This window comes from Onychostoma macrolepis, chromosome 09, assembly GCF_012432095.1.
Source record: "Onychostoma macrolepis isolate SWU-2019 chromosome 09, ASM1243209v1, whole genome shotgun sequence".
Taxonomy (NCBI): domain Eukaryota; kingdom Metazoa; phylum Chordata; class Actinopteri; order Cypriniformes; family Cyprinidae; genus Onychostoma; species Onychostoma macrolepis.
Genome location: NC_081163.1, coordinates 29579924 through 29592364, shown reverse-complemented (window position 1 = coordinate 29592364; position 12441 = coordinate 29579924). Strand labels below are relative to the sequence as shown.

The 12441-nt window shown below is 37.2% G+C and overlaps 1 protein-coding gene across 3 annotated transcripts in view; it reads left to right on the top strand.

The window, feature by feature from the left end:
* Positions 1–11085, top strand: part of enox1 (ecto-NOX disulfide-thiol exchanger 1) — a 98963-nt gene extending 87878 nt beyond the window's left edge. For 2 of the 3 annotated variants that reach the window (XM_058787513.1, XM_058787514.1), the window contains exons 11-15: positions 627–734; positions 4124–4183; positions 5917–6016; positions 7101–7186; positions 9682–11073. In XM_058787513.1, coding sequence (XP_058643496.1) covers positions 627–734; positions 4124–4183; positions 5917–6016; positions 7101–7186; positions 9682–9813 — 486 coding nt within the window. In that variant the 3' untranslated portion in view covers positions 9814–11073. Of the gene's footprint in view, positions 1–626; positions 735–4123; positions 4184–5916; positions 6017–7100; positions 7187–9681 lie in introns of all 3 variants that reach the window. The other variant, XM_058787515.1, reaches the window with a different exon arrangement.
* Positions 11086–12441: the final 1356 nt, after the last annotated feature.

Below are 12441 nucleotides of genomic sequence, written 5' to 3'. Positions count from 1 at the left end.
GCTTATCAATAGTTAGTAAGGTAGTTGTTAAGTTTAGGATTAGGGATGTAGAATGTGGTCATCCAGAATATGTGCTTTATAAGTACTAATAAACAGCCAATATGTTAATAGGCATGCTAATAAGCAACTATAGTTAATAGTGAGAATTGGTTGCTATACTGAAGTGTTACCTGAACATTGAACAAGCTAAATGAAGAACAGGATTGGATTTTATGAATCTGCTGAAGATTGAATCGTGAAAAGTGCAAGAATGGATGTTGTTATTGCTGTCTGTGAGCACTGCACACCATTATTATCGTTATTGTATGTTACGTCACCCTTGGAGGATTAGGGGTAAAAAGGAACATGAAACTAAGAAAATTCTATAGGCTTAATTTAAAAATTCAATTTGTATCCTTTTCGTTTCAATAAATGCTACAAAAAGCTGACCACGTGAACTTTTGAACAGACATAAAAGTATGACTCAGTCAACCTCCTCACCCCACCTCCTCTTTATTATCTTTGTCGTTTGCTGTTCAGTGATGTTTATGTGGTGTTTGTTTATGAGGGCACCACGCAGCCCCACACGCTGCTCATTGTTCCAGCCATCTGCTTTCTGTTGCTCACAATGCTGTTTGTCTCCACAGCAACTGCTTCGGCTCCAGGAAGAGCTGAAAGGGAAGGAGCTGGAGCTGGAGCAGGCCAGAGATGAGCAGCGCTACCTAGAGGGAGAGGTCCTCAGCCTCAGGGAAAAGGTTGGACAGACTTCATGGCCATTTTGCCAAATAATCTGCATTTCCATATGCATTATAGTGTTATTTGAGGGCAAAAACAGTGGTTATGAGGAGCAGTGTTGGGAGAGCTACTTTGAAGCTGCTGTTACTCAATTTAAAGTTACCCTTTTAGCTAAACTACAAGCTTAATATTTTGCAGGACTATTATTTTGCAGTCAGAGCAGTTATATGGTAAAAAAGCAATGAGGATGCCAATTAGGGTGACAGTATTAAACAGCATTTTTTTTTTTTTTTTTTTTACAACAAAATTAGAAAACAAAAAAATTATGTAACTGAGAAGTAATTGTAGTGATAAACAACAGCATTTAACTAAACGTTATATATATGAATATATTTTTTTGTAAAATTATCGTAACAAATGTGCTCTAAAGACAAATATTTCAGCAAAAAATAAATCAATTAAAAAAATAATGCAACAGTAGGCATCAATCTTTTGAGTTACGACAACTTATGAAATTAACTACATTGACTAAGAACCTTTGTTATTATTATTATTATTTTTTTTTTTTTGAGTAATTGACTTGAAAATACTACAAATGATTAAGTTCTTCCAACTAATTTTAACATAATTGAATGGTAGCCCTGGAACTAATTAATCTTACATATATCAGTTTAAAATGAACAGCATAGCGCATTTTTTAGAGTGAATTATAATATAATTTAGTATAGCTCTCCAAAAAGAAGACTGTCACATCTGTCATATATCACAAGAGTGGGGAAATTGGGGGAAAACATGTCTTTGAAGAATGTCTTTATTTCAGTTTATCTTTTTGTTGCATTGAAATGTAGAGACTATAAATTATTTTTTTTAAACTATAATATAATTGGATATAATGCAACATTTACTTTTGGACCACGGCTCTCTGTTCTGACAATTCTGTTCGATTTTTGGTCCTTCGTAGTAAAAGGTTTGGCCACCTCTGTTTTACATTATCCATCTGAATGAATCAATTCACTTGTTTGGATTTCCCATTGCTTCATTTGAGAGTAGTGAACATTTTAGGCATTTTAGAACATTTTGTTTGATCAGTTCACTCGACTGTAAAGCTTCACATGCAATACATAATTGTGTCTCTGCTCGCTGGAAAAAGTATCCTTTAGTTACTTCCCAGCACTGGTAGGAAGTTAGTTTGTAGATGGACACAAAGCCTTATGTAAGCCATTAAGAGCACTGTTCACTTCAGATATGCTACATTTTGGCAGTGACTGCCTCCTCATGTGTGATAGCGGGAAGCTCTGCAGCCTGGGGTCACTTACTGTCCTCAGTCCCCCTGTGCATGCAGCGAGTAACACAACTCAACATGGCAGCAGGAGCACAGGGTGTACACACACACACACACCTGAAAATAGAGACACATAAACAGCAACACACGAAAAAGAGCAGGACAGTTTTTGGTCTCAAGATGAATATGCTTTGTTGTGGCTGCAGAAGGGGAACAAGGCTACGCTGGAGAGCAGGGTTGTTGTTCATTTCTACACTAGATAACACACAGTCACATATGCCCAGTCTATGAAAAAGATATAGATACAACACAACATCTCTATGTGCTGAAAACATACAGTGGCCTCCAAAAAGGATTCAGTAAAACACAAAAGTCAGTTCCCTTGTGAAAAAGAAGTACACACATGCTTTTTAAAATAGTAGCTATTACAGAAATAATATATTTTAAAAGAATAAACTTAAAGGGTTACTCCATCCCAAAATGAAAAATTTGTCATTAATCACTTACCCCCATGTAGTTCCAAACCCGTAAAAGCTTCGTTTGTCTTCAGAACACAATTTAAGATATTTTGGATGAAAACCGGGAGGCTTGTAAATGACACTGTCAAGGCCCAGAAAAGTATGAAAAGCATCGTCAAAATAGTCCATCTGCCATCAGTGGGGTATGGGCATGTTTGTTTTGGTGCTTTCAAATATCAACATCGTTTGGCAAAAATCGCTTAGTGCACCTTTAAGTGTACTTAAAGAATTACACTTTCATGACTGTTTCTTAATACACTTAAGTACACTTTTTAAAAAATTACACTTTGTAAATGTAAAAATTGTAAACTTATTTGAAGTTTTTTTTTTTTTTTTTTTTTACTTTAAAGTACTTGAGTTCTCTTCACCGCTGGAAAGCTGCTCCGATATTTACGCGGGTCCTACCTCTTGCCTGATCGTAACCCTTCTTTTTAATGTTTTTTTCCTCTGATATTTTCCTCTTTTTTTATCTTCCATCTCTCTCTATCTATAGTCGATCTGCTAATATCCATCCTGTGCACTCAAATTAAGTGCTCTCTTCTCTCTATCATTACTAGACACGCCCCTTACTGCTGATTGGCTACAAGCGTGTTTTGGGACTTGGTCGGACACTGTGGTCAAAAGCATTTTTCAAATATTGCTTAGTGCACCTTCAAGTGCACATTCAATACATTTGTGCAATTCTAAAACCAATCTAGAGTAAAGCTATCTGCATTTATTATACATTTAAACTACAAAAAAAACAAAAAAAAAAACATTACATTCAGTTCACACTTTATTGTATATTAAAGTATATTATTTACATTATAAGTCTTCTTTTTAGAAGTATGCTAAATAGTCATTTATCACAAAGGGGTGCATTGACATTCTGCCTCTGTGGGCGCTTCACTAGGTTTTGAAAGAAAGCAACTGAAAATAGATTTCCACAAAGAAGTTGTGAAAGTTAGATGTGACCTTTGACCTCAGGGAACCTTATTCATATCTACTGAATAGACTGTCTGTCACTTACAGCTTCTTCATCCATGTCAAATTAAATGTGGTGTCTGCCTTCATTAAGGTCTGTAGAGTTGTTGTCCATGAGGACAAATGATCTGTTCTCTCTGTTGCTGAGCAGCACAACATGATATCTTATCATTTGTGCCAGTACAGTGGTTTGCCCAGACACAGGGAATAATGACTAGCCTTGTTTACCCCATTTTCCTAACAGCAGACTTTGGTTTGCATGAATGTTATTTGACTGAGATAACAGGAACATCAATAGTCATGGAGGTCCTGTGGAGTCCATAATGTATTGTGCTCCTACACGAACCCGCTTGCAGATGGAAGACGTGTGTACAGTATTTTTAGAACCAGATGTGGTGCTTCAATATTTCATAAATACGAAACTGCTGTGACCTTCTACAGACACCCTGGCCGTAATGTATGGAATCACAAATGTGTTTCATTACCCCATTCTCACAAGCATCCATTAAAAATGTAGTATCAACTTGGCACACTCAAGGCCAGACTGAGGTTTCCCAGAGGTTACACTGTCTGCAGAGCTCCTTCACAGCTGTACGGCAAAATAGGATTGGGTCTGGAAGTGAGTATTTCTGTTTTTTCTTGACAGCTGTTGAACGCCATGGAATCGGTAGACTTGACAAACCACAACTCTGAAGGCCATGAAAAGGTAAGTCAGGCTGATATTGCGTATCACTAACGTTCACCAGTGAGATAAGTTTCCACTACCAGCACACATCAAAAGAGGCATGTGAACCGTTAACATTGCATCATCCCTTCATTTCTCTTCACACCATGAGCTCTCTGGCAGAATTTAATTTTAGACTACTGATCTGTATGTTCTGTGAGAATATGGGCTCCCTCTGCTTTTTCTGCATAAAATAAAGACTCCCAAACTTAAGAGTGGTGCAGAGAGTGTCAGAAAACTTTATTAAGGTGCAGTATTTGCAATCAGTAATTGAATTTGACAGAATTGCACTTTTTTTAATTGAATCAATAAATTGAAATAAATTCTCAATTAAAGAGATTCGCAATAATGATTTATATCCATTAAATATTCCTATCTATTAAATCTGTAAACCTATAAAAATCAAGTAGCCTACTAAAGTCTCTGCAACAGATAACATAAACACACTGATAAGATTTGTACATAATAAACACATTTTTCAATAACTGACTGACCTCATGTTAGATAAAGTGCTTTACAATCTACCAAGGCAGACAGTAATGTACACAGATTTTAGTATCATTGAGATATAATTAAGTCTTTATTTTTATATTTACCATTTTCATATTCATTTGGAGTTTTAGTAAATTTTGCTTTATTTATTTATTTATTTTAAGAACAGTTGTCTTGGCAACTAGCTGAAATAAATGTTGTTTTAATAATTTGATTTTATTTCAATTAACATTTATTTTTAATGTTTGATCAAACAAGCATTTACTGTAATATTTACTGCAATGTCTTCACATCCAATTATTTATTTATAAATTGTGATTTGAAGCAGAAATGATTAATGCATATACTGTCACTATTCCGGAATATTAGGACTATAAGTCCTGCATTGATTTAGTCCTCCACATATTCTGTATCTTATAGAAACAATTGCATTTAAAACATAATCACTAAACATAAGGTGAAAACGGCACCTTTATCTCTATGCATTTGACAGCGAATCAGAGGTTGTTTTCTAGTCCTTTAAAGAAACATTCTGCACCTGAGAGAGATCACCTTGCTAATGATTAGAGGACTAAAAATTAATATTTAGTAAAATTTTGGACTGATTCCACCTGTATGCAAAAACTCCAATTAGGCTAAAGCATAAATTTGAGCTTAAAAGCTGCAAAATTTGGGCATTAATCATTTTATATCATCTTACAATAATCATGGAACTTAATTATCAAATGTAAAAATATTATTTTTGTCTTTTGGAAACTGCATTAAAAATCCATTTGGCTCAAAAATCGGAGGGGGCATATTTCCCTTTGTTTTGAAAGGGCATAACGTATAGCCTTTACATATTGTAAAAGTTTTCTTTCAAGAGCAACTGAGTTTTTCTTATATGCTAAAGACACACAAGCACTGCTGCCTCCATTTTGATCTTCTTTTTCGCTGAGGGTATCTAAAAATGCACAGCGCAAGGAGGTTTGCTGTAATTTTGATTTAACCTCTATGTAACTTATAGTCTGGCATCTTGAGCGGCTTCTTGGAAGAAGAGCCTCTTAAATGTCAATAGGCATTGATTTCTCTGAACGCAACCGAATGCGGTGCATCCTCAGTAAAGATTAGCAGGCATGCCCTACCAACTCAACAGTTTGCATGATCCCATCTCTCTCTTATCTACTTTTTGAAGGTTCCTCTGCATCCTGATGTGTGTTTTTCCTTTGTATGCATGTGTACAGGGAGTCAATGGCACCGCGGCACTCTACCACCATCGAGAGAAGAGTAACGACGCGGTCATTTGGGGTCCTTTGAGATCAGAGAAAGAGGCTCTCTTGCTTGGTAATTATTCCAACTCCGCTTCATGCCGTTTTGATCTATAAAACATCTTGAGCCGTGTGCTGAGGGGCTTGAATACCAGATGGGCTTGGAGGATTGAGTCCTAGCTTAAAAGCACAGGAGGGCGAGCAGGTGCAGGAGCAGCCAAGCAGTTGAACGCAATGCTGTCCGGCCAGTGTTTGAACCGCTGTGATAACAATGACTAGGAAAGCACCTAGCACCTTGGCCTTTCTGTCATGTTTTTGGATGATGATCCTTAGGAGGAGCTCAGGGGAGCTTTTCTTCTTTTTGCCTGGTGCTTCATTGGCACTGGCCCAGAGAAGACCACATAGCTTTCGCTCTATCTAATGGCTGCACAACACCGCCGCTTGCAAAGCGGACACATATACTGCACTGATGGAGTAAGGAGCGTCAGCCAGGCTCGGAGGCCCTCAGCCAGAAAAGCCAAACTCATTTGAGCAGAACAAAGTGAAGGGACGGACTGAAGAACACAAATTGTTTAAGTCTCCAGGCGCTCCCGTACTAGCTCTGAAGAGGACGTCTAATGCAGTTATTGGATTAGCTTGCTGTGCAAACATCATTTTGTATAAGCTCGTTCAAATGAGTTTGTTTGGTTAGATTTCTCATACGAGTATGCAAAACAGATATGTTTATCTCGGTAAGCACGACCCACCGTAGCAGAACAGAGACATATGGAGTCGGCTCAGCTGTTCTGCATTGAATTTTAAAATCAGAACGGACATCTCGAGACTCCCCTTCCCTCCCCAAGTGCAGCTCTGTGAAAGTAGGTCTTGCGGAGGGAATTGAATGAGGTTCCTTGGTAATTGGCGGCGTTACGGCATATAAATCAAGGAAATAAATATTGGCTCGGGTCCTCAGGCAAGGCACTATATCCTGTGCCTCTGCATCAGTGCTTTACCTTTGCAGGACCTCTCCAAAGTAATCAGCTTAAGTGGGGGAGGGATGGTGCTTCTGCTCCAGGCAGCATATTTATGACTATGCCACTGCATCTCTTGTCTTGCCTACTAGTCAAGAGGCAACATATGCTCATTCACAAGCCTGCTCTGCTGTCTGTCTCTCCGCACAGGAATCATATCAACCTTCCTTCACGTCCACCCATTTGGAGCCAACATTGAATATCTGTGGTCTTACATCCAGAGACTTGATACAAAGGTGATTATTTGTTTTAATTAAAGGGATAATTCACCTAAAAATTATATCATTATTTGCTCACCCTCATATCCAAACCTACAAGACTTTGGTTAAACCTCAAACACAAATTAAAATGTGTGCATTAAAGATTTGTCTCTCCATTGAAAGTAATTTAAAAATAAGCCTTTAAAAGATCATAAAGGCATCATAAATCTAATCCATATACGCAAATTGGGCAGTTTCATCCAAGTCTTGTGACGAGACTTTATATGATGAACAGAATTAATTTAGGCTTTTATTTACATATAAACACACATACATAGAGCACATTGCATATGGTAAACAAAAGCTCATTAGAACAAACCTCATTGGTTCTTGTGCATCAAAAATAAATGAGGGTGAATAAATAACAGAATTTTCATTGATCTCTTTAATTCGTTTTGACATCATGGCAATTAGTGCATGTTGGATTAACAAAAGATTAGAAATAATCCCATTTCTGTCAATATGTTATATGAGCCATATGTTTGTTATCTCTTTGACCCTTAAATACCACATGAAATATCAGAGGGGCTGTTTGCACCCAGGTGTGATCAGCACTGGCAGAGCTATTTGTATCCCAGCAGCCTGGTGGAGCTTGTCCAGTCTACAACAAAATGCAAATTTCATGTGTCAGATGTGGCCTGAAGGGCACCGAACGTGTTCTGACATTTTGCATGGTGGTGCTTGTGTGCAGGCAAACATTTTATTTATTTATTTTTTTACCCAACTCCCCTTCCCATTGTTTCCTGTTGACACTCTTCTACTTATAAAAAAAAAGACTGAAAGACCTAAAATAAAATAAAAAATGTTACTGTTATAATAACAATAATTGCTGCTAGGAAGGATTTTGTCATTTTCTTCCTATTAATACTTTTGTTGTAATTTGTATTTTATTATTGCACTTATTTGTAATTAGAATAATAGCCGTCGGCTAAGAAGCAGCTTTTGTTATTTGTATTGCTCCGTTCCTGAACTTCAGTTTCGATTTGAGTTCAACATGTTTTTGCAAGAAATCTTTTGAAAGTAGTATGTAAATCTAGTATATATTTAGTAGCATATACTAATTCATTAATATATGCTACTAGACAAAAAGCAGTAGTATTTTATTTATTAATTTATTTTTACATTTGGGTTCAAACAGTATGCCATCTTTTAAATACTTAGTAGATAAATGCATTTAAAATTTACAGTCTGGAAAAACAGACCAAAATATTGATGACTCATCTTCCATAGGCGTGTACAACTTTTTTCCTAATGGAACATGCTCTAGAATAAGAATGTCCATCTCTTTAAATTATAAATACCAGCTGCCTTTGATTACCAAATCATTGATTCATCATCTTCAATTGCACTCTTTGAAGTCTCTTCAAAAAAGTCCTAACTCTTTCAATAGGAGAGAAAGCTGCAGGCACCAAGCTTTGATTTGTTTTACTTTTGTTTTTTGACTTTTGTTTATCTTGTTCCAGTCTAAATTGTCATTCACATCAACTAAGAGTAGAGAAAACAAGCAGTATTATAAACGGAGTGTCTATTTACACTAAGTGCAAATAGCCCATCTTGTTGGCAAAGGCTGTTTACACTAACTCCGCCCACTAACGTGTGATTGAGTTAGTCAACACTAAAAAAAGACGCTAAATCAACATAAGTTTCAGTGGCGTAGATGGTAAGACGCATGCTTTTTGACGCATTCGAGCCCGCCTTTTGCCGGACTTTTTTTCTCTCTTTTCAAATCTCATATTGCATCAGAAAGGCATTTATTTTAAGTAAAAATTAAGGAAATAATCAAAAAGTTGAAAATAAGAGTATTAGTTAGGGTAGGTGTAGGGAGGGCTTTATTTTGTCCCAATAAGGTGGCATCCAGTTAATAATTTGAATTAAAACTATAATTTACGCTCAATACGTTCTTATTGCGTTCTGTTTTATAATGTACTACAATACTGAGGTGCAGATAATTGCCACTATTTGCAATAAGTAATATAAATAGTACAAAATCTTGCTATTTTAACATAGTGTAAATAGAATCCATTGCTATTTACACAGTGTAAATAGTATCTATCGCTAAAAAATATGCTATTTGCACTTAGTGTAAATAGCATTTAATTGCTATTTACACTGAGTGTAAATTATTTAATTGCTATTTACACTGCGTGTAAATTATTTAATTGCTATTTGCACTTAGTGTAAATAGCATCTATCACTATTTACACTTAGTGCAAATAGCCGCTGCCTATTATAAACTGAAAAAAAAGCAAGTTTATATACTCCCTGATTAAAAAATGAACTACAGCAACTGTTTGCGTGAAGCAAATGACAAACATACTGACAAACAAATGAGTGACTTTGATTAATTTCTAAGCAAACAGAGGCGAAGACGCAATGGGCAATTTTGTGTCTGTTTATGCCCAAAATGTTCAACATGGAGCAACAATAACAATATAAGTGACACTTTGCTTTGCTCTTGTCTCATTTTTCAGATCTCGGCCAGTGAACTTGAAAGACTAATGGTCCGGTTGCCCAACATGTTCAAGCAGGAGTTCAGCGGCGTTGGAGCGACACTGGAGAAACGCTGGAAGTTCTGCGGATTTGAGGCTCTTAAATCGGTGTGACTTGCAGAGGCAAATGCTCTGACACTGAGGCTTCTGGACCTCTGGAGGACTGATCCAGAGTCAGCGACAAGAGCCAGAGACTCACAGACACAAACAACAGGCTCTACACCCCGTACCGCCTCAGATCCGATGGCTGCCGCTCTCCAGAGGAAGTGAGACTCTACGTGCAGCGCTGCATCAGATGTATTTACTTGAAAAAGCTCTTTCCAGACTTCTGTACCGATTGCGTAACTTATCTGTCAGTGGCGTCGTCCCTGAAGGCTGGGAGATATCCAGGAATATCACGCCTCTCGGTTAAAAATACGGAATGCTGAATATGGGACACAGATGTGTGATAGCGGCCCTCTGCGCCCATCAAAGCCAGAGTGTGTGTGAAGACGATTTCTGCTCTGAAAAATGATTTAATTCATGGCCAAAGTGCTGGAGCTGATAGACAACAGTTGCACAGCTGAAGCTATTTGGACAGTTTGCTGTGTTTCAGGCCTCCCTTGTTGTGTAGATTATGTATGTAACTATGTAACATGCTCTTTGTGTCTTGATGCACTGTTGTTAAAGGTCTGCTTATGTAAATTATGATTTTTTTAAAAAATCAATTAAAAACTTTTTATCCAAAATCAGATGTAGTTACTTGGAGAAATCAGTGCTACATTTACTACAATCTTAAAAATAAAGGTTCCAAAAGGAGGTTTTGGGTTCTCCAAAGTACCTTTCAGTAAACAGTTCTTATAAGACCTATTTTAAATATCTAAAGAACTTTTTCCATTATAAAGAACCTTTTTGTGGAATGGGATGTTAAAGCTTCTTCATTGGAACAAAGATGCTAATAAAGAACCTTTGTTTTTAACAGTGTAAACAGATTTGGGCATCATTTAGCATTGAATGCAGAACTGAAAACAGAACATTCAAGAATTTTGTTGTTGATGTGGACTACTGAAATTCCATAAATTTAATTCCAGTTAAACAGCCTATGGGAGTGGCCAATTCAATTCAAATTCACCCATGTGAATTGAAAGGCAGCCAGTTCGCAAATTCTGGATTTTGCCCAACCCCGTTCCCGTCTGCGTCTCTGAATGCGTCAAAGCTGCCTCGTAGTGTTGTGTCTGTCATGTTTTTTGATTCATGTCTGGGATAAACAACTGAACTATCTGCCATGAATGTGGAGCAGAACTTCCTTAATCAGCCAGAATATAACAAGCTGTTAATAATGAATGAGAGGGGAGGAGAATGTTGCTCTGTGTGTGTTTAATGTGATCTATTTGCTATTTACATCAGCCACTGAGATGCTGTTAGCAACATAGTAGTGCATTTGAGACCGCCTAAGCCATTTCCATTATTGCTGGTACAAGCACTGCCATTATTTGAGAGTGTTACAGTAAGGATTAAAGATTATGGTGCCTCAAGATCCATAGGGCAGCTGCACTTTTAAAGGCCCTATTTTACTGCAAATCCAATGTTAAAGGAATGAAAAAATCAATTATGAGTTTATTAAATAAAAAAAGAACTGGCACCCCTCTACCAGAGCTAAAATCTCCAACGTGTGCCTTTGCTGGCAGCCATCATGCGTCAAATGTCTTAATATTCTGTCAAAAATTCTGGGCTGCACCCATGTGTAAACATTCCAATAGTATTTTTAGCATGACTGACAAATTGTTAAAGAAAAGCTTTGGCAAAAACAAAGCAGTCGTCAGATGGATTATGAAAATCAATTGACCAATGCTTGTTTTTAAAATGCAATTAAAAATGTACAACGTAGTAAATTTACAAAGTAGCAATGTGAGTAATAAAAAACCCTCAACCAGTCAGGACCTACTATTGCTGTTCTGAACGTAATAATAAAAGCTCAGTGAGCAGAACATCTGCATTTCTGAACCGTTCTCAGTATAGAGAATAAAACAGACTAACTGTAATGAAATGTTAATAAGCTCACAGTTAAAGAATCAGAGGTCAATTTTCAATTTCTAAACTGAGGCCTTTTAATCCCACTCTCTGTGATGATGGCTCGATATTCAGCGTTATTTTCAAGTGCACACACGGTGGATGGAAGTGAAATTGGAACCATACAGACAACAAATAAACAAGAAGAGACAGTAATACCTCCTGGAGTATATTTAGACTTCCTGTATCAGATCAAACTGACACCTTCCTTGGAAAATGAATTAGGCGCAGTTGAGCTCTCGAGTGGTTTTCAAAGTTTGCTCCTCTGAATCTAAACCTCTTATTATCAAGCAGTATGTCATTGATAGTATGCTGATGAGTGCTGTTTGAGAAGAAAGAATATACTGCACTGCAGAGCCCTCAGTCCATGTGATTTCAGCTCACATCTATCTATGATCCATCCATCTGTCTGTCTCTCTACCGATCCATATACCTGTCCATCCACCCATCTGTCTATCTTTTGCTCTCCACCTGTCTCAGTCTGTCCAACTCTCTAAACATCTGTTTTTCTCTATCTACCCATCCAGCAGTCTATCCATCCATCCATCCATCCATCCATCCATCTGTATCTATTATCCATTTGCCTGTCTGTCCATCCATTCATCCATCCATCTGTCTATCTACCATCTATCTATCTATCATCTAATTATCTATTCGTCTATCTCCATCTGTCTATCTATCTCTCAGGACACA